Source organism: Haemaphysalis longicornis, unplaced genomic scaffold, assembly GCF_048455015.1.
Source record: "Haemaphysalis longicornis isolate Haplotype H1 unplaced genomic scaffold, Haemaphysalis longicornis Haplotype H1 scaffold_8, whole genome shotgun sequence".
Classification (NCBI taxonomy): domain Eukaryota; kingdom Metazoa; phylum Arthropoda; class Arachnida; order Ixodida; family Ixodidae; genus Haemaphysalis; species Haemaphysalis longicornis.
The window spans coordinates 131,065,919-131,093,860 of record NW_027526445.1 but is presented as its reverse complement, the minus strand read 5'-3'; the positions used below and the strand labels follow the sequence as shown (position 1 = coordinate 131,093,860).

At 46.2% G+C, this 27,942-nt stretch overlaps 1 protein-coding gene across 1 annotated transcript in view; it reads right to left on the bottom strand.

Annotated features, from left to right (window-relative positions):
- Window positions 1-980: 980 nt before the first annotated feature.
- LOC144149209 (uncharacterized) overlaps window positions 981-27,942 on the bottom strand; it is a 273,731-nt gene continuing 246,769 nt past the window's right edge. Inside the window, exons 10-17 of the mRNA XM_077680740.1 lie at window positions 22,803-22,946; window positions 20,968-21,084; window positions 11,896-12,156; window positions 10,361-10,477; window positions 8,968-9,039; window positions 7,758-7,829; window positions 5,871-5,988; window positions 981-4,256 (exon numbers count right to left, since the gene is read on the bottom strand). Coding sequence (XP_077536866.1) covers window positions 5,902-5,988; window positions 7,758-7,829; window positions 8,968-9,039; window positions 10,361-10,477; window positions 11,896-12,156; window positions 20,968-21,084; window positions 22,803-22,946 — 870 coding nt within the window. The 3' untranslated portion in view covers window positions 981-4,256; window positions 5,871-5,901. The remainder of the gene's footprint in view (window positions 4,257-5,870; window positions 5,989-7,757; window positions 7,830-8,967; window positions 9,040-10,360; window positions 10,478-11,895; window positions 12,157-20,967; window positions 21,085-22,802; window positions 22,947-27,942) is intronic.

The following is a 27,942-nucleotide window of genomic DNA, read 5'->3' as shown; positions in this document are numbered from 1 at the left end:
ACGGGGCAGTCAGCATCTTTCTTGCCATAATCAACTTGTCCCTGCATAGAAGTCTAGTGCCTAGAATATCGGCACTATAATAGAAGTAAAGAACATTGTATGTGGCCGGTCATGTGACATGGAAGGTGTACTTCAATTGCAAGGAAGGAACCGTTTCTTCGGTAAAAGAGGCAGCTGCCCAGCAAGGGTGTATTTGTTTCCCCCACTTTCTCAAGCCTGATTTCCACACAATGGTGCCGCAGTTATGCTCGAACAGGGGCAATGGTGCAGCATATAGTGCGATTTGGTGAAGTTTGCTGGAATTGGCCCAGCACTTCCGTCACTGACGCAGTGTTTCGGCAGTCCGATTTCGTATTTTGGACACTACGCGAGTTCTAATCTCGTTTCCACCTATTGTCCCAGTGGACATTACGTCGAGAGCATCGCAACCTCTACAGAGGCCCTGGTGGTGACCGAGTGAGGAGTCGAGGGCATGTTACTAGTGATAGGCAGGTAACTCAAAAGCCAGAAGTGACCCATGGGCAGGTCAATATAGTAATCTGCGGGCGACAGGTCACTGGTACGTACATGACGGGTCACTCGTAATTTGTAGGCTACAGCTAAGCTGCCAGTGGGTGATCTCCTCTTGACATTTTTCTAGGTCACCACTGCTGACGGAACACTAGTGATGGCCACAAACCGCCCACAAATTTCCAGTGACCCACGGAAAACAGACCCACCAGTAACTGTGCTATTCGTTTGCAGAGCCCGAGAAAGTCTTGAGGCGTGCCAGTGTGCAGCCACCTTGGAATTAGGAAGGAACAGTCTTTTTTTGCTGCTTGGGTTTACAAAAAAAAGTTAAAACTGCCAACTAGCCAAGACTGTTCCAGGATCCGATGATGCTCATGCCTAACTGGCACAGTCTGTAAATAGCTTCGCAAACAAGCAAGAGCACAAGCCAATTTTCAATTTCTGCATGAGCCTGGAGACTTCACCATGGCTTTTGCAAAAATAATAATAAGGTTTTATTTGTTCCTGGTGAATAGAATACATGGCAATAATATGCAGATAGAGGTCCCGAAGCAAACACTAGTGGGATATGCCTTGCCAGTTTTTGGAAGGGCAAGGCTTAAAATTTTCACCCGCTCTTTCCAGGTTTGGACAATATGAAAAATGCAGCAGCTACACAATTAAGTATGCTCATCTATGCAAATGCGAAAACTTCGTAGTCTCGCAGGTGAAATGTTTTTGAGTGCTGTTTCTACACGCGTATTAAATACCACACGCAGAGTTATGCTGGGGTGCGAGCACGATGTGTATTTCCCATGTCTTAGTGTCAGGACTTTGCAAATAGCAAATCTAGAGCTAAAAGCCGGCCCTTCCATCTCTGAATCAAACCAGCCTAATCGGATCAAACCAGTTTACGCAGATGTGCACAGGCACTTGCGACAGAGGAATGTGCTGTTCTTTGTTTTGTTCCTGGGAAAAGAGGCATTTTTGATGACGCATGTCGTTGGCCATATTTCAGTCATAACAACGAAAACGCCGCTTTTTTCCACTACCGAAATGCACAGAGCTTTTGCTTTACAACAGCATCAAGGCACACGCCGACGCAAGCACAAAAAATAATACTTTATTCCTCCAAAATACAAAATAATAATAAAAACTAGAAAGAACTAATGCAAAAGCATTTAGTGAGATCTTTAGTAACTTCATTCATACCCAATATATGCAGCAGCAACGTCGAACTCCACTAAATTTCCCCTCAGTATACCTTCAGAGCAAGTCCCCCAGCCCCAAACAATTTAAAAATCCTGCCATAAAAACAATAATGATACACAAACTGATGACTGGCCTGGAAGAATTACGTTTAGTGAGTGTACAAAAGACTGTAAATTCTTTTTTTTGTCACATACAAATGAGCGTATCTATGAGCATCTTGCTAGAAAAACAAATTCCATCCGATATTTTGTACTGCGAACATACTGTTCAATTTAATGTTCTGAAATCTTTACAATGCAATAAGACATGCCCTAGATGAACTTCAGTTGTTTCTTCCATTAAGTAGAAACAAGTCCTACTAATGACAGTGATAGTAATGGTAAATTTGAAGGCGTTATTAAGCACGAACTTTACACACAATTGTACAAACACGAAATGAAACGTCGATTCATACGTCAACAATTTTTAACGCGAGTCACCGTAATTCATTTTCTCAGCAAAAAAAAAAAGAAGTAGAAATTTCCACTTCGACTGGTGAACATACAATGGCTCATGTACCTTTGAATGCCTTATGGGCCTTTGAAGCACAGAAAAATTGCACAACCCTCCAACCAATCAAATGCAGCATTGGTAGGGTATGTCACCGTACGATGTAGAGAGTGTCTGCTCCAAAGCGACATTCCAAATCAAACGACAAATTTGCAGAAAAGGACAAATTGCACAATAGTGCAACCGATCAAACACAGCACTGGTAGCGTATGCCACAGCCCAACTTAGGGAGTGTCTGCTCCAAAGCTACATTCTGTTACTGCTGGGAAAGTTGAAAAGCTAAACAACATTCTCTCTTTGCAAACACTTGGTCTATAGGACTCTTCCCTCATAATGTGGCGTCACATCAAGCAGTTATTGAAGTAATTTTAACCTTTGAGCAGCCAACTCTTTTGTGTGACATGGCCATTCGATTTCCAACCAACATAGCTAACTAGCTCACAGCTTACTAGCTTCGTCAACGTCGCAACCTTTGTGCTTTCACATTGAAACAACAGCCCCCATGGTGTTGTTGGTGCTTCCCCGTGTTTGCAACTCCCTTTAGTGAGTATCGAGCGTATTCTAAGTTTAAAGGGGCTATGAACAAAATATACCAGTTTGATTAAGTAAAAGGTCTGTTTTGTTTCGATCACAATGATTGCAATTTTATTGCAGACTTCAAAAAAACAATGCAGATGTTAAGGAAAACCAATTAAGCAGTGGCGACTCCCCAGCCAGTTTCTCGCGACTTCTGCACGATGTCAAAGAATCTTGCTTACCGTACTTACCCGATTATAACGCGCACCTTTTTTCCGCAAAAATAGGCCGAAAAATGCATGCGCGTTAGAATCGGATACAAAACCGAAACTGCCGAAACAGCTGAAATTTCGTTCCACCCATCGCCATCGCCATCTCAAGATGGCGCCAAAGCTTTTAGCAACAATTTTTCGGATCTAGGCGCCTAGGCTTTTCTTTCGGCGTTCACACAAATCGTCAAACTATTCCACTTGCGTGCTTGATAACAGCAATGGCAGCAGCGGCAATGAAGGTGCGCCGCTTCCGCGGCTTACGAGCGGCTCCCAGGCGTTCACGACGAGCGGTTGGCTGAAGCGTATGCCTCTGGAGAAGCTCGCGGGATGGGCATGCGAGGCGTGGGCCACGATCCCATCAACCATAGTTGAACGTTCGTTCAGAAGTGTGGCAACACGAACGCGCTTGACGGCACCAATGACGAGATGTTGCGGTCAGCGGAAGGCGACAAGGAGCTCTCGGAGAGCGACGAGGAGTGTAGTGAGATGAGTGAGATTACTTCGGGGAATAAATCGCCCGTTTCTCTCGCATTCGTTTTTCTTGCTCACAAAGTTCCTTGCGCGTTACAAACGGAGGGGCAAGTTTTTTCGGTTTTTTGCCTGGAAAATCGGGTGCGCGTTAGAATCGGGGGCGCGTTAGAATCGGGTAATTATGGTAATAAGCGGTTGGCGGCTGCCAACCTGTACCAACACCACAAAACATGACAAGGCGATTTCACTGGGGACTCTAGGTCTGTTTGGTCATAGCACATGAACGCTGACGAGCAATTTACACTGACAGTATTATTATGTCAGTCGTGCCCATAATATGTTAATCTACCATGAAATTTAAAAGTTTCTTAATGCTTCTTGCAGTTTTGGGTTTAGAAAGCATCTCTCGTGGCTGGAACAGAGCTGACAGAGTTACCAAGGGCAAGGGTCAGGTCTTTAAAATAAACAAAGTTGTACTTGATCTTCATGGCCCCTGTAAAGCCGTGAGCCGTGCTACATGTTTTCATGCTCCATTTCAATCCAGGTGCTCCAAAGGAAGTTGGTGGTCTTGCAGCCGGGTGGAAGAAACACTTGGAATGTGGCAGGAAGAAATACTTGGAATGTGGTAAAGTGCACGTCCAAAGAGAGTGCAAAGAAGACTTGAACCATGGAATTAAGGCAGCAGGGTGGCACCAGAAATGATGAATTATTCCTCTTCAGGCAGTGATTCTGGTGAATGCTGTTATCCTAGTCATGAAAAGAAAAAGAAAGAGAGAAAGACGTGGCCCTTTAGTTAATTAAGGTGAACCCAAGGAAGCAACTGGCTGAGCAAGATATGTGCAAGGAGTCCCACCAAGAAGGCTTTGTGAATGGCGGGAAGGAGATGGAGATACCAGTGGTGGGAAGTAGTAAGTGTTAAATGCAATGTTGCCAGGAAAAAGAAAGTTGGTGGCCGAATGGTAAGCGAATGGAGTCATAAAAGTACTAGGACCTCGCAAGGAAGCCCAAAGGTTTTGAAGCAACTCATGTTGGCAACGTTAGTTCCTAAGTTTCATGAGCCCCTGCTGCAGTGCACCTTGCTGCAATTTAAAGCCTTCGCCTCGTGTCGATGAAAAAAGAAAACAAATTACCTTATTAACCATAAATTTTCAAGACGCAAATTCTAATACACCTCATCTATTTGGTGTCCAAAATAAAAAAAAACACTTTCCAGCTAACAGTGTTGAAAAAAAACGTCAAGAGTCACTACATTATAGAAAATGCCCTCACCACTGAACATACTATGCTTTAAGAATGGCCACCTAATAGTCCTAGTCCACAATGAGCCATACAATACCCTTCAACGCATTTTTTCCCTTACTGTGTTTAACTCTTCGAATTTTTTTTGCACAATGACATTGTCTCATGTACATACGGTAAATTGTATCCGTATAAACTGGGTAACCTATTTGAATAGGAAGATAACGTTTATACCACCATCACTATCACTAAAGCATGCTATTACTTTGAGTCTTGCTTTTCAAAGTCAGCTGTAAATAAGTTCCAAGCTACTATTGAATCATCTTTTGCAAGCCTGTCACAATTAAGCAACGGTGTCGACATTCACAAATGCGACATGATGACCATTATACAACATAATGCGCCACGGCTGATAATTGCAGAACAATTTTCATTCCTATTTTTTTCATTTTTAACCTTCGTATAAACAAGTCTTGCTATGTCTTTCTCCCTCTCCCGCGCTTTTTCTAGCCCCTGAATTGAGTTTAAGCAAGATGCTCGACTTAATGTTTACGTTGTCAAGAGAATTTGTCTTTCAAACACGAAAAGTCAGGATGGATGGCAATATGCAACTACCTTCTACAAAAAGACACTGACTGGTCAGTTAAAAATAGTGCCCTCTGCAGATGCGCGAGTAGATTTTCAAAACCTTGCATTGGGTTCTTTTAGACTATAGGCATAATCTTCAAAGTGGCAGGTATCTATGCAATCCCAAAAGCAGTATCTAAGATTTCCTAATCTGAGACGGAGAAATATACTGACCACCTCCGAGAGAGGAATAAATAAATTTTTTTCCTGCTCGTGAAGGAGCTGCATTATTTAAAATTCCAATGTGTACGAGCACTTTTGTCAAACAATAAGTAAAACTGTTTTTTTTGTGTGTGTGTGTGAAAACAAAAAAAGACGTCCTTCCCTTCTCTTCTTCTGATGCATTTGGCTTCCTTGCTGTTTCATCACCTCTGCACAATACCTTTTATTTTAAAGTACGGATTTGTAGGAAATTACTGGGACTGAATTGGCCCATTGGCCCCGCAGTAATCATGTCTAAAAAACCTTGTTGCCCCGAAAGCTGGTGTGGCTCACCTCTCCAGGTTCGTAGGAGTGGCAAAGAATGTCATCGTGCAATCATCATTTTGTGTGCCAGTGCAAGGTGCACCATCAAGTCGTCCTGTCTCACAAACTTGAGGCCGCAGGACTGGATCTGCGAAACAGAACCATACATTCATCACAAAGAAATCAACCACAGAAGAATAAAAGGGGGCTCCAAAGGCGATTCAGTGTTTGGATGTGAGCCTCAAGTTTGAACAGGATCACGTTTGGTGGTCGTATGCACCAAGGATAGTAAAGCCTTTGCCAAGTTTTGCTCTAACCATTCGAAGTCTACAATTTCTTGTGTTTTGTTTTTTTGTTCGAACTATGCAACCAACTGCACATGTGTTCTATTACGAGAAGTTGACAAAAACATGCTTTGCTTCTACCTTTATACATTATAATTCTCAAGAAGAAGTTACAGAAATCATCACTGAGGAATTTAATCGTGACCTTCATGTAAACGAACCACGCACCTCATCCAAATTTCCCCTGCTTTTCCCTAAGATACCGTATTTCTTGCAAAGGCCAATTAATTTATTTCCAACCAAAAGATTGTCAGCTCAAATTGAAACACTGTGTTCAGGCACAGTCTATGGAGACTACAATAAAACCTTTTTACAAGAGACACTATTGCAATAGACATTTGGTTATAACAGACATTTGAATGAAAACGGCTCCATTGGTTTTCCGATGATCACCATGTTAGCAACTTCGCATACAAGAGACCTTACAAGAAACACGTTTCCCAGCTCCCTTGAGTGTCTCTCCTAACGAGGTCTTACTGTATAAGCATAAGAATGCAGAAAAAAGCACCATGCCGCAGCTTACAGATCGCCTGCGGCACACTGGTGTCGGAACCACCATTTTAATGAGAAGGCTATATAACAATTTTCACTGCTATATATGTCCCGGCCGATTACTGGCAAGATGCTCTCTAAACTAGGTCTCAACATGTGAGTTTTTTGGCCAACAGATGGTCAACAGCTTTCTGTGGACCATTATTCCAACATATGGCCTTCTTATGCGGAGGGTGTTGCTACAGGTGTGATGAACAGAGATTATCTTCAATAAAACAGCAAAATGAGCAAGTTAGTACACGCCAATAGTGAAAAACGGCAGAAGCGAAATGGACAGAAAGGAATGGAGGACACTGTATCTGTGTCCTCAATGTCTTCTTTTTGAGAGCTAAACAATACAATCGAGCAATTGTTCTCGCAAAGCTTGATTTGAAATTACCTTTTTCAAGATGCCCGCAATGTGACAGTGCTTCCTGAGACTACCCATTGTCAATTTCGACTTGGACTATCATTTTTATAACTTAAAATGTAAATCAACGAAAGTCATTATGCTACACCCGAGCAAATAAGCTATAAGACTTGAAATTTAAGACTTGTTTGAAATCACCTGTTTAAAATCTAGCATGGAATAGTAATTAATTCATCAAGCATGTTTCTCTGCTAGACAAGAACTGGGGAGCGTCAAGATTGCATTGTGCACTTTAGAGCATGACCATGCATATTATCGGTTGTATCGGAGAACTTCATTTGCTTCGGACCTGGCCAACTATGAGAAACTCATGCTTATCAAGCTTTAATTACAGGTATAAAAAATTCGGTTTGATCTTCCATAAGAATAGACTGAAGAAGGCCTTTTAATCAAAATTAGCCACCAACACAACAAAAGCCAGGAAGCAGTAGTTCAGAGTTTCCATTGCAACTTCAGAGTGACACGTACAACCCAAATCGACAAAAGATGAGTTTTTTGCTCTACAAATAAGCTATAGGCTTACACCACGAACACCATATATATAAATTGTCTATAAAAGAGAAAATCTCACTAACAAAACAAGATGGTGATCCGAGAGCGTTTAGAGCTTACCTTACAAGAGCAAAATTTTGACTTGTCAAAATTGAGAATTTGTAGGTTACCGTCAGAGTCACCGGTAGCAATCTATGAAAAACAACAAAGAAAAAACAATGAACAAGGCCACGGATTTCGCAAAAAGCTGGCTCATTTCTGAAGCTCCACAGTATATGATACAACAATACTGCAAATCGTATCTTACAGATGCTTTTGAATATCTGTGTATTTAGAGAGATATATTTGCCAAATATATTTTCATTTCTGTACTAAAATACTTTTGCGATGTATCAATGATGCCATTGTACTCTTCCAGACGAAAATATTACATTATATGTTGCTGTAAATGACCTATTGTGTTTTTACTGTAACGGTCGTATATGACGTTGCGCAGGGTTTTTCGATTGGAATAGTTTTTCATTTAGCTATCTATCTTCGAAAGCAGCTGATCTTATCTATGACTCAATGGTTTTTTTGCGACGTTCCCGGAAAATCTTACAAATAGACATTGCCTTACGTGGTTTATTTATCTTTCCTGGTGAAGAATCTATCCAACACAAAACAGCTGCATATGTTGTTGAGAATTTGACGTGTTGGTTAATCAATACATAGCCTTTTGCATATGTTGCAGGATTGATAAATATATTTACAGTCAATCTCATTGAAAAAAATAGTTTGAGAAGGTATATTAATATACAAGCTTTTGTATTTGTATTTTGCACAACAGAGGTTCTCAAACTAGGGTCCGCGGACCTCAAGGAGTCGGCGAAGGCATTCCAGGAGGTTCACAAAGAACTCTGTGAAAGTTTCCCTTCTTTTGTCTAACCTTTCTGGAAACACAAAAACGTTGCTTTGCCGCGTGACTAGTATGTTAGACTTGTTCGCATAGTAGTCACATTTAAGGGGCGGCAAATAAAACACCCAATCTTACTCATGAACCGATTGTAACCAAACTCGGTGCACAAGTAGAATTGTCTCTGACAGTGTTAAAACAAAAATCAGTTTGTAGCTATCTTGTATATTTTTAAGGTAACAGTGCATCCTTGTAATTAGTTCATCGTTTAATTTAAAAATCTGATGAAGTTTCATTGACTTTCAATTTCCACGCCACAGTTTTCACGAAGGTGAATTGTGCGCAATAAGGCTATCCGCTAGGTATTCCAGGCTCTGTGGCTGTACACTTCTAATAGAGATCGCCAAAAGTCTGCACGGACTGATGTACACTTACCAAAGGGCCGTTGACATCTATGCACTTGACTGTGCTCCCTCCTGTATAGTACTCTACCTCGCACGTAAAGTCCTGCAAAAGAAAACACGGAAAAAAAAGAAACTCATGAAAAGTCTGTCAAAAAAACACACAGCAAGGCATCCCCAAAGCACTTCTTAACCCTTTCGCTGCCAGTGACGTATCGGTACGTTTTCGCATTTCCCCTCCGTAGTGTCACTGACGTACAGGTACGTCCTCCGTTGTGCGTCGAAAAATTCACGCTGAGCGCAAAGCTGGTGTGCCTGGACTGTTATTGTTCGCGCCATCTGTAGAATCTTTCTAGTAGCTCGTATTCTCACTCGCTAGCTCTCTACACTGGTATATTGAAGAGTACGGAGCGACCGCGCCCACCCTTCGTTGCTAGGGGGGGGGGGGGGGGTAGAGGTAGCTTCGAGCGCTGTACTCTGTCGGGATGAGTGACCATGCGGCATGCATGCGATTACCAGTGCAAGGGTTAGTCAACCTAGACGGCACCACCGTACTGTGCAAGACCAATTTCTGCCTTTGCTTTGATTTTGAGCGTATTTGTACCTCGCTTGTTTTTGTTAAGGCAGAAAATGATCATTCCATGAAACATGGTGTTCCCTCGACAAATATGCTCACGTAAGGCAGCGTCGCTTACGCCAATCAGCCAGTGTCGTCTGCGACAACCCCAAAGCGCCACAGTGCTGCGCAGCTAAGACAAGTATAGTGTGCGCAGTACCAACAGCAGTACGCACCGCTACTTCTATGTTAGCGTGTTCGTTCGCAACTTTAATTGTTCACCCCACCATTGTTACTGTTATAAAAAGAATGTGCCCTAAAATTAAGCGCAAATAGCTCGTTTGGCAAGCTTATAAGCCCTGCCTAATTTGCTTTTGCCAGCCTCAGCCAATCGCAGAGCTGGCACATGACATCATAGGTTCTGTTGCGGGAAATGAGCTAGTGGGTAGCATGGCTATTCCCTTGTTTCTTAATTATATGTTAAAAGTGGTGTCAGTATCATTCTAACGAGGCAACCTTTCGAATGAACCAAACTTGTGTTTTTTCTCCATGGACCCTTTAAGCACACCTGCACCACGTTTATCGTGGGACGAGCGATGCAGAGGGGAAGGGCATGGCAGCTGGGCAAGGCAGAGGCCTTTATGTGGCAGTGGGCAGCAGTAGACTACCTCCTTTCGATGTCATGTGCAGCAAAGCGAACAGATACGCAGCCCGTTTTTTCCCCTTTCCCTTCCATTACAAAAACACTGGGAAAGTGTCACTTTAGCTAAAAGATACCCTCTCCAGTGCTGCTATCCTCCTGCATGGAACATGCTCTAGGTCAACATTTGGCTTCACCCGTACTACTCCTTCACTGCAAGCGATGGCTTACCCTGGTACGGTAGAAACACAACATGCCGCCGGCAGAGCAGATGATGGCGTAGTTGTCATGAAAGCGTATTCCCATGGCTTCGCACTTGACCTCAAATGACTTCTTTTTGTCACCCCCCTAGACGACAAAGAGAAGAGAGCCGCCCTTATTTTCATCACACTGACACATTGCTGCACCCTGCCACCGTGGCAAGGAAAGTAACAATGATAACGATAATAAAACTCCGAGGACACCTAAAGGCTTTTTGACACGGTTGCCCTTGGTCTTTGTTCTCAATTAATACAGCTGCTCTATCAGGGACGTACCCAGAGGGCCCCCCCCCCCGCCCCCGAAATTTCTCGGTCCATACCCCCTTTCCTCGCGCCACGTGTATTCTCCCCTCGTACATTCTAAAATGCTGCCATATAAATCCTCGGCTTGATAGCTATTTGAGGCGGGTTTTTTTTCGAAATAAGCCAAATCCACCTAGCGAGAATTTGAGGGAAAAAAAACTAAGTTTGGAACTGGACCTAAATACAACGCCGTCATAACTATTAAATGGCATGTTTTACATGTCATCTAGGGGAAACCTATGGCGACAAGTAAATAATAATTATCCGGAAAATTTGAGCAATATTAGGATAAGTTCGGATTTGGCTCGTACTCAATTGAAACAGTCTAGTTTGCGTGGCATTCGTATGGAAACTTTATTGCAATTGACCTTCAAGAATGGTACAATAGAGTTTTAAACAAAAAAGGCAGTAAACGTATGCAAGAGAGCTCCAAGAACCGTAAAATTATACATGAAGAGCCGGTGAGTCCTCTTGGCAGCATTAGCAGCTCTTTTCGAACTGTTCCGTAGGGTACTTTTTTGAGCACACCTGAAGACACTTCGTTATTATTACGTGCGTTTAACTATACTGTATAATGTGTATTGTTTGTCTACATCAAGTTGTACACTGTCACTGAGTATTTGTTGCCCCGCCCCCCTTCTGTAATGCCCTCGGGCCTTTAAGGATGCAATAAATGAAATGAGTAGAATAAACTGCTCGCGCTAGATCGCTGTTTGGAGAAAAATGTGCAATTATAGCCAGAATGGAGGGTTCCAGTGAATGAGGGTCGGTATGTAAGAAGAAGGTATTTGCAATAGGCTTGAAGGTTCTGTAGGGCGCCAATTCCAGACAGTGCTGAATTAGGGGCTGGAGACTGGTGGGCGTGAGGGAGGCGCACAGATGGAGTGTACCATTTACGGAAGGTCTCTGGGGCAAGGCTAGCATTGGCAAAATGTTTGCTTATAAAAATTTCGGCTGATATTGGGACCGGGAGGAAAGGGGATAAAGAGCCAGTTGTAATGAGGGTTTTGAGGCGGTCTTTTCTTTTTTTTTCTTTTTTTTTACCATAAGTTCTGCATGTAGTTATCGAGACAAAGTGAAAGAAAATAATTTTTATCGAGACAAAGTAGCCTTTTTAATTAACCGAGCTTGTATTTTGTCTTCATAGACTCTTTAAGTGTACGGCCACCAAAGAGCCTGTCACCGCCAATGCGATGATCTCACCTGCAGGTCAAGCATCTGCACCATCTGGCCTGGTGCAGTCAAGTAGAGGAGGAGCGTGTTGATGCCGACACAGGGTGGCGATTGGTGCGCGGACCCCGCAAGCCCCCAAAGTTTTGCGTTGCTCGACCCATTGTAGACGACGACTGCACCCTCTGAGGAGACCGCACAGAGAAACTTCTCCTTCTGTTTGCCCTTGGTGGCTGATGTGATGCAGTGGACGGGTGCGGCAAAGCACTCGAAGGGCTCCTGGTTCTCCTTTGTCTGTGACAAAGATCAGTGAACACAATTAAAATCAGCTGCAGCACCACAAGACTACCTTTTATTGTAGGGTACGATGCATGAATGAAGCAAACATAGAGTTCCATACTAATGAATCATCATTATCACAGGGGTGAGACAGCTGAATCAGATTTGGGAGCAGTTTCTGGAGCAGCGAAATCTAGATTTTGGAGCAGAAGAACCTTGATTTGGAGCAGAAGAACGACATTTATTATGTCACCTTAGGAGCCTAAAAAAATCAAATTTCTGGCAACTCGGGGGGTGGGGGAGTGCACTTTTTAATCGGTTTTGAACGTACATAACACTGAAACAGCCTTTCAATAAAGTTTTTTGTACCATATTATCACAAGGTACGAAATGCAATACCTCTTTGCAAACTATTTTTAAATTCTTACGCTCTATGCCTAGATAGCGTCGGCCGTGAAAATATCGAATTGAAAAACTAAGCAATCGTATGGCCTTTTTGTTATCATGTGAATACCGAAATTATTTTTGTAATCCCAGACTCGGCTTTAAGCACAAGTGTAGAGCCACGGCAAAAGTTGCGCAAAGCGAGGTGACAGTAGCCGCACCCCACCAGCCCTCCCATTTCAATCCCCAAGATGCACGTTCACTCCAAACGTAATATGAATAACGTTGGTATGTTTAGCCACCTTCCCATTTGGCATTAAATTTGACTTCAGATAGATGAACCATTCTCACTAGTGTGCAATAATAGTCCGTCCCGCTACCGGACACTGCTTTCACATTTTGCGGCGATGTAGCCTGCGCCGCCCCTTTTGCAGTGTCGATCATCCCATTCCTGCCGCTCGCAAGCTCGCTGTCAAAGGCAGGAATAACTCACCCTTTTATAACACCGCGAAGAGTACAAAATATCAATTCAAGCACGCGCACCGCGCCTCACACTCAAGGCCGAAACACGGCAAATTCGCGGGTGCCACGTTGTTTTAGGGGCGAAGCTCCTAAAGCCATGGGTCTGTCCATCCCTTGTGTCTCGTGGTACGTGACCGCCGCATGCTTTCGGAGATGTCGCAAAGTGGGCCGCGCTGCACGCGCAAGAACCGGCTGCAACCGGCAGCGCAAACTCGGCACCGGGAGCGCGAGCTTGTCTGTGTTCGCCAACGGAGGCGCGAGCGCACGTGCACTGCGAGGGGGAGATCACGCAAGAGATCCCGCCACGAACGCAGGCAGTCGTTCTCGGAGATCGAACGAGACGCAAGGACCTTTGCTCGTTTCCTCTCGTCTTGTACGGGCACAAGTTCGCCCTAAATAAAAGTTCTTTCTTTACCGTTGTGTCCCATCCTACGTGACAAATTGTGGTGGAGGTGCGGGGTAGTCCTCGATGGCGCGGGGTCTTTCACCAGGTCTGGGCCTGGGAGCATTGACTCCGAAAATAAAAGTTGAGTTGTACAATGTACGCACACAGTCTTACATCTTTCTTAATGATGTAATGGGCGAATTTTCACGGGAGAGTTGCGGTTACCGACGATCTCCCCCTCTCGAGCTTCGCCCCACTTATCATCATTCATTCCGTGGATATGGCGTGATTTTTTTATGAATTCCCGTCTTTGGAGTCGCGCAACTTCCCGCAACAGATTAAACGACTAAATGTAGACGCAGCCACCCCCATAACCAAAACCATGGTAGAAATCAGCGTGAACCACGAGCAACGGCTTCGCCGGGCGGCCATGTTTTGTAATCTTCTCCACACGAAGATGGCAGCGCCCAGTAATGTCGTTGTGGAGCACGACCTTCTAAAGCCGGTCGTGTTCGAGAGATACGGGGCTCCGGAAATTGCCGTTTTTAAAGACGATAGTCTTTCTTGGGCTACTCAAACCCAGAAATTTTGGTCTGTCTGTATGCCTGTCTGTCTGTCCGTCTGTGACTCGATTCAGCCACCCGGCCAATGTAAAATACACGCTGCGCAATAGTCTTATATACTCATAGCCAAATGTGCGCGTCTAAGCCCGGTTTATATGTTCATACTTGTCAACTTTGTTGAACAAGAACAAGACATTACGCAAATATAAGACAGCAAATTAGTACACAAGGGATATTTACAGTGTTCCTTTATCAAAAAAATTCAAGGATGCTTGGTTTTTCGATAGCAAATGATATTCTACATCTACTGCGAAAAACCGCCGCCTCCTGGCGGCATATGAAAAATTACGCGGCAAGAGCAACGAGAGGTTCCACTAGCTAGGTTCCACGTTCTGCTTGGAACGCACATGGAGCACGGTCACGCGGCTCTATAAACCATGTAGTCGGCCGCCTCTATTCACGTGCGTCTCCGCCGTACTGCAGCGCTGGCATCGAGGAACCTGGCCTGTAGCAGTTGTGGGATATACGAGGGGTTCCTCGGGGGCCTTGCCAGCTCTCTGGGGTAGGCCCCCCCCACGCTAGCTCCCGGCGTGTCAACCACGCGGGCTCCCATGGCTACGGCAGCCCAGCGAGGTTCGCCGATACGAGAACACAGTAGACAGTAGTGCCGAAGCACAGCCGTTTATTTGGGGAATCCCAAAGCATGCGAGCACAAGGCTCGACGGCGTTCACGAATCACGCCGTCCGGGTCGTGACCGCGAACGGGAGGTAGGCATTCACGGCGCGCGACAAACAAAGCTCCCACCTGAGACACAAGTATCCATCACCGCCGCGTTCCGCCGATCTCGCCCCGACCGGGTCTCCGACGAGGCTCTCCTCGTCTCCCGTGCGCGCACCCTCGCGCCGCCCGCGCCCGCGCGCCTATCCCCGCACACATCGGTGGCGCCATCTCTCGGGGGACGCCGACGAACCAGCGGAGCGCCGGACCGGTTTCAGCGCACAAGCGTCTCTCCCGAAGCGCGCGCTGGCTCGGGATCGCAGGTCGCGGTTCTCCACGATTCCCACACTCCTCCCCCCTAAAACTGGACGCCACTTGAGCTCGAGTGACGTCACGTTGCACCACACTCGTCACGTCTCAAGTCAGCAAAACAGCCACCGAACGCCACTCCACACCAAAGTTCGCCACACGATGCCGCCGTCGCGATGCTCGCCTCACAAACCCGCAAACACATTGCAATGGTTCCAAGTCTCTCGCGGTTGGGCAGCACAGCAGGTTGGCAGGCCCGGGGGTATACTGCAGCCGCAGCCGACGAACGCCGGGGTCGCGCCATGATGCGACCCCCACTCCCAGCTCGAGGCGGCAACAGGAACGGCCGCGCCCACTGCGGCTGCCCGAAGGCTCGCGCCGCTCGCGTAGGCGCCAGATACCGCCGCCTCCTGGGTTCCGTGGCCGCTTCGGCCGCAGGTCCTCCCGAACGGTTGGCTGCCGCCCGGCAGGCCGGAGCAGCAACTGGAGTAGCAGCTCCACGAACCGCGCTCGGCCCCGCCGGTGGTTCAGCAGGCCATCCTCGCTGTCCGTGGCAGTGGTGACTGGCGTGGCTCCCGGTGGTATCCGTATGCTGCAGGTCTCGCTCTCACCGTCCAGTTTAAACGATTCCCGAACTTGAAGTGGGGAGCAGCGGGACTCCGCAATCTCCTGTGACTGGCCGGAAACCTTATCGACGATCTCGCCAAATAGGGTAACAAAGATGCCCGAGGGGACTCCCCCTTGCACGTTCGCTTGCTCGTGGAATCACGAGTCCGGCAACTGTGCAGCCGCCACCCCCGCCTGGAGGCAGCTCGCCTGACTATTCGGCATCGAAACGCCCGTCCGAGCTATTTCGGCCTGGTGCGTTGGTCGGCAAAGCAGCGTCAGCATCAAGCAGGCGGGCTCCTGCAACTCACTCGCAGCAATACAAGCTGCCGTAGAGCCAGCGCCAACCGCAATACCAGCGGCTTACGGGCGCACATCACCGGTATAGGTCGCCTGAGAGTCCGTCTCTTACTAAGACTGGCGATCTCTCGCGACCAACGAGCCCGCTGCCGAGCCGCGCGAAGCTCTTACTGCCTAAACGCAATCTCAAGCGGAGACTTCACGGCATCGAGACGCACGCACTCCGGAAGCGCGGAGACAACGGTCCCATTGCTCCCGCTTCCCCCCGCAGCGAGAGGAGACTGATTCTTCAGCGATCCCCCTCGCTCTTTGTCAGGCGTCAAATCGGCAAACACTCGGCCTCGGACTCGAAGCGCAGTAGCGGCGGGCTCATCGTGCGGCTTGCGAACTCCCAAACACCGCACCCTCGCTCGGTAGTGTCCGCCGCGCCTGGGGGAAACTTCAACCGGCGCCGCCGGCGCGACTGCGCGGGGACGGCGCTACGAGGAAGGCGACCCGCCGCCATGTTGGAACAAGGCCTACGCACCTCCCGTCTCGCAAGCGGGCCGCGACTGCGGTGCTCGGAGGTATCCTACTGACTCACCGCCTGGTGCGTGTAGGAAGGTTTACGCATTTGCCGTCACGGCTGTATCGGGCATCATAACTGTCTGCCTGCAACCGACTGGCGCGAGGCGTTTCGTCCGAAGTCTTCCGGACAAAGGGTAGCGGGCTACGACTGCAGCAACGCATTTCTCGGAGAGCTAGCAACCTCGAATTCGTCCGAATACGAGCCCCACGTTCGGGCGCCATGTGGGATATACGAGGGGTTCCTCGGGGGCCTTGCCAGCTCTCTGGGGTAGGCCCCCCCCACGCTAGCTCCCGGCGTGTCAACCACGCGGGCTCCCATGGCTACGGCAGCCCAGCGAGGTTCGCCGATACGAGAACACAGTAGACAGTAGTGCCGAAGCACAGCTGTTTATTTGGGGAATCCCAAGCATGCGAGCACAAGGCTCGACGGCGTTCACGAATCACGCCGTCCGGGTCGTGACCGCGAACGGGAGGTAGGCATTCACGGCGCGCGACAAACAAAGCTCCCACCTGAGACACAAGTATCCATCACCGCCGCGTTCCGCCGATCTCGCCCCGACCGGGTCTCCGACGAGGCTCTCCTCGTCTCCCGTGCGCGCACCCTCGCGCCGCCCGCGCCCGCGCGCCTATCCCCGCACACATCGGTGGCGCCATCTCTCGGGGGACGCCGACGAACCAGCGGAGCGCCGGACCGGTTTCAGCGCACAAGCGTCTCTCCCGAAGCGCGCGCTGGCTCGGGATCGCAGGTCGCGGTTCTCCACGATTCCCACACAGTGGAACGCGGTAAATTCAAATCGCTTTGAGCAAACCTTTAGTGCGTTTACCTTGGGATGAGCGCGACGGTACAGGAACAGCGTGAGAGGTGAGCGGGAAAGCAAAGGGGGGCATTTCCTTGGCAAATGTCTACAAAGACTATCGTCTTTTGACGACATTTGCAACGAAAGGAGCAGATACGCGGCAAATTTTTTTCCATCAACTTTCCCGAGTGGTTTGCCGCCTCAGTACACAAGTATTTTTTCTACAGGACTTTGCAATGGTTTTCTATGGGAAAACTTTAAAATGCACAGAATATAACTTGTGCAACCCGACATTGCGACTTTCGAAAAAAACTTATCACGGGGACAATTTTATGGGTTTTTTATTGCATGATTAATCAATTAAACCTTTACCAACAGCATCACCTTGGGGGTGGAGGGAAATTATACCGTTAGTAAGCATTTTCCCCACTGAAACTGATGGGAGCGTTAAAATCCTGGGCTCTCAGACTGTCTTGGCGCAGTTTGGCACAATTATTGCAATTTGCAAGCTTTTGGAGCAGCCTGAAACAGGAAAACACCTTTGTATCGAAACTGCGCACTATGCGCAGCTGTCTCACCCCTGTTATCATCATCATCGGCCTGGTTGTGTCCACTTCAGGACACCACCTCTTTCCCAGAGATCTCTAGTCACGCCTTTGGGACGCCAGCTGAGTCCACCCTTTGCCCCTAAATGTCCGTAAGTCATCCCTCCACTGAGTCTTTGGCTGACCCCCTTAACCCTTTCAGGGTCCCGGACGTACATATACGTTCTCTGCAAACACCTTCAAAATGGTAACATATATGTATGTCATCGCTTGTATCTTTAAAAAGCGCACCTTTTTCGCCAACTTCTCTTGCTTGACATGTGCTGCCACACTGCGGAAATACGTCAAATTATTTTCTTGCGCCGACGGCTCTTCTTTTTAATTATATTATGATTTACTTCAGCGGCGCATCCGGTAAATGGGGGCGCGCTGGGTATCGCCCACCGGGCTCCTCTCGCTTCTTGCGCTTGCCACAGACCAAGGGCGCCTGCGAAACTGATGAGGTCCTTTTCTCGTTTTTTTTTATTATTTTATAGGAGCGGTGAGCCGTCTATCGCTCGCACATCCGGCCGTGCGCCCGCACGCAGCGGCTGGTTTCAGTATCATCCTCCCGGCGCTTGCCGCTTCTTGCGCCCGCGAAACTGATGTCTATCTGATTTCGATTCACTCAAAAGGTGCCGGCTTGTTACTCTCTCGTTTTTATTTAGGATTTTTCTTGTGTTACTCATGAATAAGCCACATGTATGTAACAACACAAATGATTTTTTGCCACTTTATGGCCAACCTAAAAAAATGACGATAATATATTCTCGAAATAGATTCATCCGAAGAATTTACATCACCGATAACAAAAATCGACACTGGGAGGTCGCATTTGGCGAAAAAATTCGACCCTCAAAGGCTTAATTGTCCTCCCTATTTTCGTTTCATACTTATGCTGCAGGGAGAGAGGGCAGTGGAGAATGCAGGTAGTATGCGACGGTCTGACGTTGCATATCTTAGGTCACATACCCGGTTAAGTCTCAACGCTTTATATTAAGCCATACTGTCAGGCATAGCCCGAACTTTTGCGGCTGACCTAACGATGTTAACTAGTTCCCGCAGCTGGACGTACAATGAGTTTGACTATCCTTGGCGCGTCATAAGGCTCAACGTTACAGCTAGCTGACGTTAGGCCTAACGTTAGGCCTAACAACAAGGGCTAACAAATGTTATGTACTTTTAAGACTTAACATTACAGTGTGTGTTGCAGTGGGGGGAAGTGGCCACGCAATGGCCGGTGTTAAAGAAGTAGTAGTCATAGTGATAACTTTTATTGAGAGAAGAGTGGCCTTGTGGGCCCGTCGATGGAGTGGGGCCTTATTCGCAGGCCCCAATCTTGGCCAGCAGTCGGATTAAATGTGCCAAGCTGAGGCAGACGAAGGTGCGAATTTTTACTCTGTGCAGATGGACGGATATTTTGAGCGACCTACTCACAGCTACACAGTGAGCAAGCATTATTGTTTGGGTACTGGAAGGCGTTACACAACTGGACACGAGACTGTAGGTTCACTACCTGGCTACAGCAGCCATTTTTTGAAGCAAGACTTGTACTGGCTGACTTGTGCAGCCAGTGGTGGTGTATGGCAAAACCCTTCTGAGAATTCCCTTCTTGGGCGCAGCTCTCACTTGCCGTACGTTGGCGCGGGTGCATGCTCACAACTCAGCCGAAAAAAATGTAGCCCAATTGGACCTGCCGAAAACACAATCGGACCAATTGGAATCATCGAATTTCCATTTGGTTCCAATTATACCGACTGTGTTTTCAGCAGGTCCAAATGGACTTCCAGTTGTCTTTTTTGGCTGGGAAGTGTTGTGCTGTCAAGCCACAATGGGAGCCAATACGTGCCAATCACGCCACATCGCCGGTGTGGTCGCTCGATCTAGTCAGGCAGTTCACATTCCAGTGCGGCATGGGTAGGCCGGGCATGGTTCATTCCGTGGAAGAGTGGGCAGCTATTGATGAACATAAACATACCCAAAATTCACAGAAGAATGATCTACAATAATGTATAGTGCCAAACATTTGCGCTTAGGTAATAAGGCTCAGCAAAATGAAAGGCCTTAGTTGCGTTTGATTGTGTCTTGATTTTGGTAAAAGTGTTTTTGTTTTGCGGTCACTGTATTTCAATTTTGGTCATTTTCGTTTTCACTGTGGTCACGCCTTGTGTGCAACCCTGTTTCTGCAGGGAAGAAGTTTGTTAATTTTTTTCTGATGGAGGTGAAAAACAACACCCATGATAGAGATTTAGGTGCGTGGTAGAGGCCCCCCAGATGCCCTAATATAATCTATACTACAGCCCTTGACTATGGCGTTTCTTGTAGCCCAGGTACAAACTGTAAAACATAGTGAGCTTAACCTCTCATAATATTGATACGGCTGGCAGGGCAATCCTAGCTGATGGTCCAGTACTGGTCCAGTGTAGTTCCTTTTGTTCCCTGCTTATTTCTGCACTGCTTTAATTGCCAACCCGGGTGTAGCTCCGGCGCATAAAATCTGAATTTGAGCTTTGAGTTAGGGTGTGTGAACTGTACTTTTAACATTCAAAGCGAATATCAAGCGAATGTTAGTTTCACAGAATATTTGAAAAAACAAGAAAAAGCCATCCAGCAGTCATTATGAACATATTATACTGAGAACTCAATTGGCCATTCATTTCCATGCAATTGGCAACAGTCAACGAACTTGGACGAATGCAATGTTTTTGTCCACACACCCTTCCCAGGTCGAGAGAATTTCTTGGCACATGAAGCCCCACCAGGCGGTAATCCTCAGGAGGATTTTTGTCGCAGCAGCTGTATTCTCAAAGTAGACGCAGTATTTTCACACACCTAATTTGAACCATCCAATACAAACAAGAGAACCTGACTGCAATATAAACCTAAATAAAAAGCATGCTACCGAACGCCCCTTCAAATCAAGCGTGCAGGTAACTCGGAGTTTGCAAGACAAGACAGGCTAACAATATGGATTTTCCATTCACCCAAGCCGTAAAGACACTTCCTCCCTGTTAACTGAAGGCTCTGCGCAATTAATAAAACAAAAGAGAAAGGTGCAGTGAGAGAGTAGAGGAGGAGTATAGAAGGGTACCTTGACGTTGAACACATGAATGAAGCCATTCTCAAGGCCAAGATAAATCTTGTTCCAAGCGAGTGTTGAGCACGTGATGGCTGCATTAATCAGGAAGGTCGCAGTCAATTCACCAGACTGCAACAAGAGAGAGTCACGTGTTGGGCAGGCAGAGCGAAGGACTTTTTGAGAAACCGCAGTGTCACTTCCTCGCTTGTCGAGCGCGCACTGCAAGGCATCATGGTGCACCTGCACTTATTGGCTCACGTCTGAATAGTAAATTGATGCTATATAATACCCCCATTTCGCTGTTTCTTTGATATGCCTCTCCAGTCTGGAGCCCTTACAAGCAAACCGAAATTAGTTGAATTCAGGGTATTTAAAAGAAAGCTGTACCATTTATATAGCGTCGCTCCCATCGTTATTTTCCCCCATCCTCAACACTGCCTTCTTTGAATTTGGCACCACCCTCAGAGCACAGGCGCACTGAGACTGAAATTTGTTCACCTTATTGTAAATTACTCCCGCCGCCTTTCTCAGCATACCGTGCAACGTTCGGCGAACCACACACCACTAGAAGCCAGTCCAAGTTAAACCTGATCCCCTACTTTACCTGCACTAACACTTTCAAATAGCTTTTTTCCACATTTCATAGAAGAATGGAACTTACTTGCTGACTCCACGTGCTGTCTTTCTTTGAATGCACTACTATTCACTATTTCTTCTCCTTAATAGACACGAATATGTTCATGCCGACACCATTTGTGCTTATTATAATGTATATTTGGAGTGCCCCTTATTTTTCCTTTCACGTGTTTCAGTGCACATTGTATCGCTGTTTGTAACCAGTAATGTATACTTCATCAACACCATGCTTGCGATAGCCTCATGGGGATGCAGTATGTAGAAAAAATAGAAATATAAATAAATTTCGCCACTTGCGTTGTGGTAGCTGGCACGCCATAATACAGACACCGCAAATGGTGTGCCAAAACGCGCGTTCCAAAGTAGATGGTTGGAAGGAATTCGGTACATGTGTGCGCATGCGCAGTGGCATCACGGTAAGCGGCAACAAACGGTATGGTAACATAATAACATGGTAAGCTGAAACTCTCAATCAACCACATTACCGTAACAGCACGTTTAAGTTACTTAACATCAACGTATGTACTCCAGATAAAGCAGTCTAAATATTTATTTGCCCAGCTTTTAATCTACTGCATGCTGAATGATATCCGCTTGATACACGTTACTATAACTGCCACTGGAGCACAAGCATGCAATCCTATTTTTGGTATAGCTTCGGTTCTCCAGAAAACAAGTTCGCCCCATAGATATACGGAAATGACTGTTTAGGGCCTAGTGACCCTTCAGTATAAATGCTTCCTTATGTGTGTGCAAGTGTGAATATGCTTTGTGGCCACAAAATAAGTTATTCCTGCTGCGGCAGGGAGGTTGAAACGTGCTCACAGAATGACTGAAGAATTCCATACAAGAGAGGCTGCAAGAAACACTTCTGTCCCAGAGAACAGCATCACAGTGACATAGAGCCGCAAAATATAGGTCAACAGGGTTAAAGTTTTTTAACGAGTAGCCCAAATGAAGCAATTTTTGGTAGCTTTTCCAGTTGCTATAAAATCCACGTAGCTCTGAACTTATTTTTAGGCTTTAGGGACATATTCCACTCCACATCTGCCCACAAATGGAAAAGCACGCATTCCTAGAGGACAGGAACTTTCGCCCACCACCTAATAAAACAGTCAGCGGTTTTGCTGAAATCACAAATAAAACTGACCAGTGGATGGGCTTCTCACATGATACACGACCCCAAATAGAAACGATGGGAGAACCCTCACCTCTGTGTTGTAGCATTGAAGATATCCGTCCTTTGAGGCAGTGTACAATGCACCCGGCTGCAGTGGCTTCTTTGGTGGCCGCCACACCTCGAGCGATCTCACCTCCCCGCTGCTCCCTCGGTACTCGACACACATTCGGGGGTCCTTAGTACACGTGGGAATACAGATGCAGAGTGGCTTGAGATTATATTACATCCTTTGGAAGCAAAAATGGCTCAAGGCTACATTATCCCTACCCCTCAATAATCGGGGCCCATCTAGTGTTCATTAAATGAGCACTCGCCCAAAATATCCGTGTTACGTTTCTTTTTCGCTGCAACGGATGCCTATTAGCCCAGTAATCGTAGAATGGTCCATTAGATGGTCGACCACAGCGTTAATATTTATTTAGAGCCTCATTCATTTGTGTCAGCTTTGGTTTCGATGAAATGAACACTAAGGTGGCCAGCATGACAGGAGGGCACTCATGACATCACCATTCTTGTTGCACTACGGCCGGCATGGATGCATGTGCAGGAAAAAGTGAATGCACGTGCTTCCAGACTGGTCATGGTCGCACAGGCTTGACAGCATGAAGTCAGCCCGAAAACTATGATGTGATGCACAAGAAGGAGGAGCATATGCCAACAGCAGCCAGTGCTTTGGCTATGTCACGGGAGCCCTGACGTCAGCAGTTTGGGGAAAGGCGTTCAACACATCATGCTGATACCGATGTCAAAAGAGTATCAGTTCTGAGCTTTCTCGTGCGTCCAAAGTCTAAAATTGGTTTAAAGTATGTCACACTGAACGGTTGCTATAGAAACTTTCTGGGAGATATCTCGAAATACGAAGAGAGCTTTTTATATAGTTATCCCACCTTTAAAATTTAGTGTCAGTACTCACCTAAAGGCCCACTAGCAACTGAATAATTCTTACACTTCAGCTGAAATAGCAGAGTGTTTCGTTTGTTCAGAAATGAGAATGCTAGTCATGTTTCTATTTCTTTTTTCTTTTTGGGGGGCAGAACAGAGCGTCACAACTGAAGAAGAATAAGTACCCTGCCAACAGATTGATCAAGGTGCAAGGTGCTGACACCTAGCAAGAAAGCGCAGAAAGTTAAGAGTACAGGCCAACAGCCAACTTCATAACCTCGTCACTTCCGTTATCAAGCATCCAATTTTTGCAGCTGGCAGCTGTTTGTCATGGAGACCACTTATGTAGTGGCTTCTCAAAGTGAGGCACCGGAAGCAACGCAGGTTTTCTATGACCCCCAATTTGCACCCCAAGATCTAACAGTATAGGCATATTGCTTAAAACACAGTCACCTGAAGCACAGTGCCGCTTGTAGTGCTTTTTTGGGAACCCACTGATCGACTAGATAAGGCTCGCAAAGGAAGAGAAAGGAGGAATTAGTGAACCAACAGTGCACCCACTTCACATTTTTCTTTAATCTGATTGCGGAGAAAGAAAGAATAAGGGATTGTTTCATTCACAAGCTCCTACTAGGTGATTGAGGTCACATGAAAATTTTAGTGCTCCTCTGTAGATAGCGAGTTGTTGCGCCTCAAACTGTCTCAGCCAGAATGCCGGGTCAGAAAGTCTTTTGCATTGACAGCAAAGGAGTTAATGTGCAACAGAGCCCTAAACAGCCAACATTCTGACCCTGTTGCACTGCGGCCATCCATCGAACCTCTCCCTCAACAACATCTGTCCTTTCAAAGGCTCAATAAACAATAAGCGCTATCTCTCAAAACAAAACATAAAATTCAGAGCCTTTCCACTGCCGTCAAGATGGAAGACCAGCAAAGCTGTACTGGTGGGTAGCTTTATTGAGTTATGCATGCTGAATTGCTATATCGGTCATGTGAACACATGTATGCATAATGACGTTAGAATTATTTATGAATCAATTCTCGTGTAATTTGTTTCGGGACAGTTCTGGTAAAATGAGAGCTGCAGCCATTCTCTGTAACTAAGCTCCCTCCGTAAACGGCCATGTGTTGACAGCAGGCAGGAATTCTGAATTGTTTATAACTTCACTGTGAAGTAATTACAATAAGTAAATGAAACTAAACATAATGATACAGTCGCTTAGGGACCAATTTCAGTGTGATTTTTTTCCAAGATGCCTATAATAGTTTGATAGATACAGAGCATTTTACAATAGCTCGGGAGTGAGAGCTTGCGATTCTTTGACAGCGCGAATCAACAGATGCATCCAATTTTGGTAAAAAAAAAGTGCAATAAGGCATTGCTGTAAAATAATGTTAGAACTGTGTTCGTGATTTTTGGCACGAAAGTGTTTTATGCCGGGGTACACAAACCTCACCAACGTCATATCAGTCACGAAAATTACATCACCAGAAAAAGTTCCCTTGGAGCAGTGGCGCTAAGATTCGAGCCCACGATCGCTCTGGCCACAAAGGGAGGATCGAAAATCTCTACCGACACAGCCATGAAGTCATTCCCAGATAGCTAGACGAATGCGCTTTATGTCCTTCCCTCTAATTTGTCCATTAAGATGGTGCTGCCTCTAGGAGATGTGAAGCGAAGTGGTGCGACGCAATGAGCGCCGATAGTTGGCACCTCGATAGGGCAGTGTGTAGCAACAGAAGCTGCTCTGCTTACCCCTCGGCCGCCTATGTGGAACGCCGCTCAGCTTGTGAAACGTCGTCGCAACGCAAGCGTCTGGCGTACACGCCACGGAGAAGAACCAGTATGGTTGCGCCTTTGCCGAAGCGCCCCGCCAGCAGGACGTCACTCTCAAAGCACACCCACAAGACTGCTGCCGACCCGCAAATCATGCTCCTTTCGCTGTAGCAGACCTTAACTTCACCAAACAATTTATTAACAACCCGTTCGGTTTCGTTCGCGCTGTTTGTGAGCGCCTCGGGTTTCAATCGCGCTTATGCAATGCTCCAGCACATGTAATCCACTGTCTAATGTTGATGCATCTGACGGTGCCACACCGAAGAACTATAAATAGCGATGTGCAAGTTCATATTGATGCACAATAAACATTCAACTGCTTCTGTGAAGGCACATTTCACTTTCGTGTTTTACCGATTCCTATGAAAGAGGGATCAACCACAGTTTTTTTTTGCACAGGCACTCTTTACCTTGAGGTAGTGACGTTTTACATCTCGACCAGAACTGGAATAGATGAAGTCACCGTCGATCTGCAAAAAGAAGTCCTAGGTGAGAGAGTACCATAAAAATGTTGGTGTCCAAGGGTTTGTACACTACCACAACGTGTGCTCTCTTAGACTATTGTGCTGCGCTTAGAGGACACCCTCAAGGGGAGCCCACCGGCACGAGTCTGCCCGTTTTGGGCAAACAAAACTGACAAAAACAAACAATTCTGTTGGTCAATTCTGTCGCATCAACTTTGTGAACAGACATTAGCAGGGATCAAGGTTACGCAAAATTGACGAGCGACCCCGCAGAGGTGCCCCTATTTTCATGGTCAGCTTACATCGTGTGTGGGGGTTCATCAAAACTACTTTTTATGTATGTAGTTTATTGAGTGAAACTGCAGAAATGCTTTATCATCAAGCGAACCTGCTTTTGAAGCCATAAGCTTTCAATTTCAATACAGTTAGAGTGGGTCTAGTAGTCTAGAATTCATTTAAGCAAAGCCTACAATAAGCTGTACATGACAAAAGATCACTTGCAAACTGAAAACAGTCGTTACAAGGCATACAGGGTCATGAACAGCAAGCTATTTGCATTGTCACCTACGGCTATCCCCCAAACCCCCACCCTACTCCGACACAGAAACTTTGTCTCAGTGGCACAAGAAAAGTGATAGACGAAAAAAAGCAGCCAATTCTGCGAAATAAAGTGCTACCGCTGAGTCCATCAGGCTGTAAGCTAAAGAAACCATGAAGTATTCACAAGCGAGTGATAACTACACAATTTTAACCTCACAACAGACCATCGCTTGGAACACGTCCGACACGGCTAATCTGCCCGGGGCGCAGAACATCCTTCACTGCTTCCTGCCTCTCTTTATGGATAGTACAACTTTGAGCATAACATCAGTATGGGCAGTTTAGACGAAAAAGCAAAGTGTTCCCCCACCTGCTTACGTCGTTGCTGCTAGAGATCAACTCAACGCCCTGAGCTAAACGTGATTGTCCAGATCTCCAACTTACCTTGACGGCGACAATTGCTGCTTGATGAGCAGGAATCACTCGTACCAGCTGCTGCTGGCCTGTGAAAAAGATGCAGTAAATGTTGTGCTTGAGTTTAAACACCAGCATCGCATTGGCCTCTTAAAAGGGGCCATTAAGTCAAAATACACGTTTGTTTCATTAAAATGAATGCTTTGTCCCTATAACAATGATACCAATTTCATCGCAAACTTCAAACAAATATAATAGATATTGGGTAAAACAGGTGAACCAGTGCCCACTCACCGGCCACTTGCCAGCCTTATCTCTATGAGGTCACAGAATTTTATTTGTGGAATTGGAAGGCGCCGACCAAGGCCAACGCCAAGAAACACGACTGGGAAATTGTAGTGGGGCTGTAGTTCTGCTTGAAATGACTATATTCAAATTCGTTTAAATTTTTATACTTGCTTTTCTGACAGTTTTTGTAAAAGAACTGCCGCACGGATGCAGCTGAACAAGGTACCACTGAACTATGCACAAATAAAGGAGTGCAATAAGACTAATATTATCATTCTATCTGGTGTGTAGCAGATGTTTCGACGGTTTGAAATTTGAGCGTGAAAGGTGGGAACCAAGAAAACCAGTTATGCCTTTTAGGCCAAAACTTGAAACAATTGTAACTTCTGCTACAGACGAAATAGAATGATCAAAAGACTTGTCAGCTGCAAGCCTCAGGCTATCGCGAACATTTTCGTAGTCATCGGAGCTCCAACCTAACGAGATCTACCCAAAATGTGTGGACTAAAATCTCTCAGTGAAATGTTTCTGGTAAAGGCACCATGCCACTTGAAAAAAGCATTGAATATAGCATGAACTAGAGTTTTAAACACAAAAAGAACAACTGTTTTATTACTGTGGATTTCACACAGGTGGGACAAACACGCTCACAAACAAAAAAGAAAAATAGAACTCACTGATGCTGGCACTGCCAGTGGAGTCCTCCATTTTCAACCTCTTACTGTAATAAAACATGTGCAACAGTT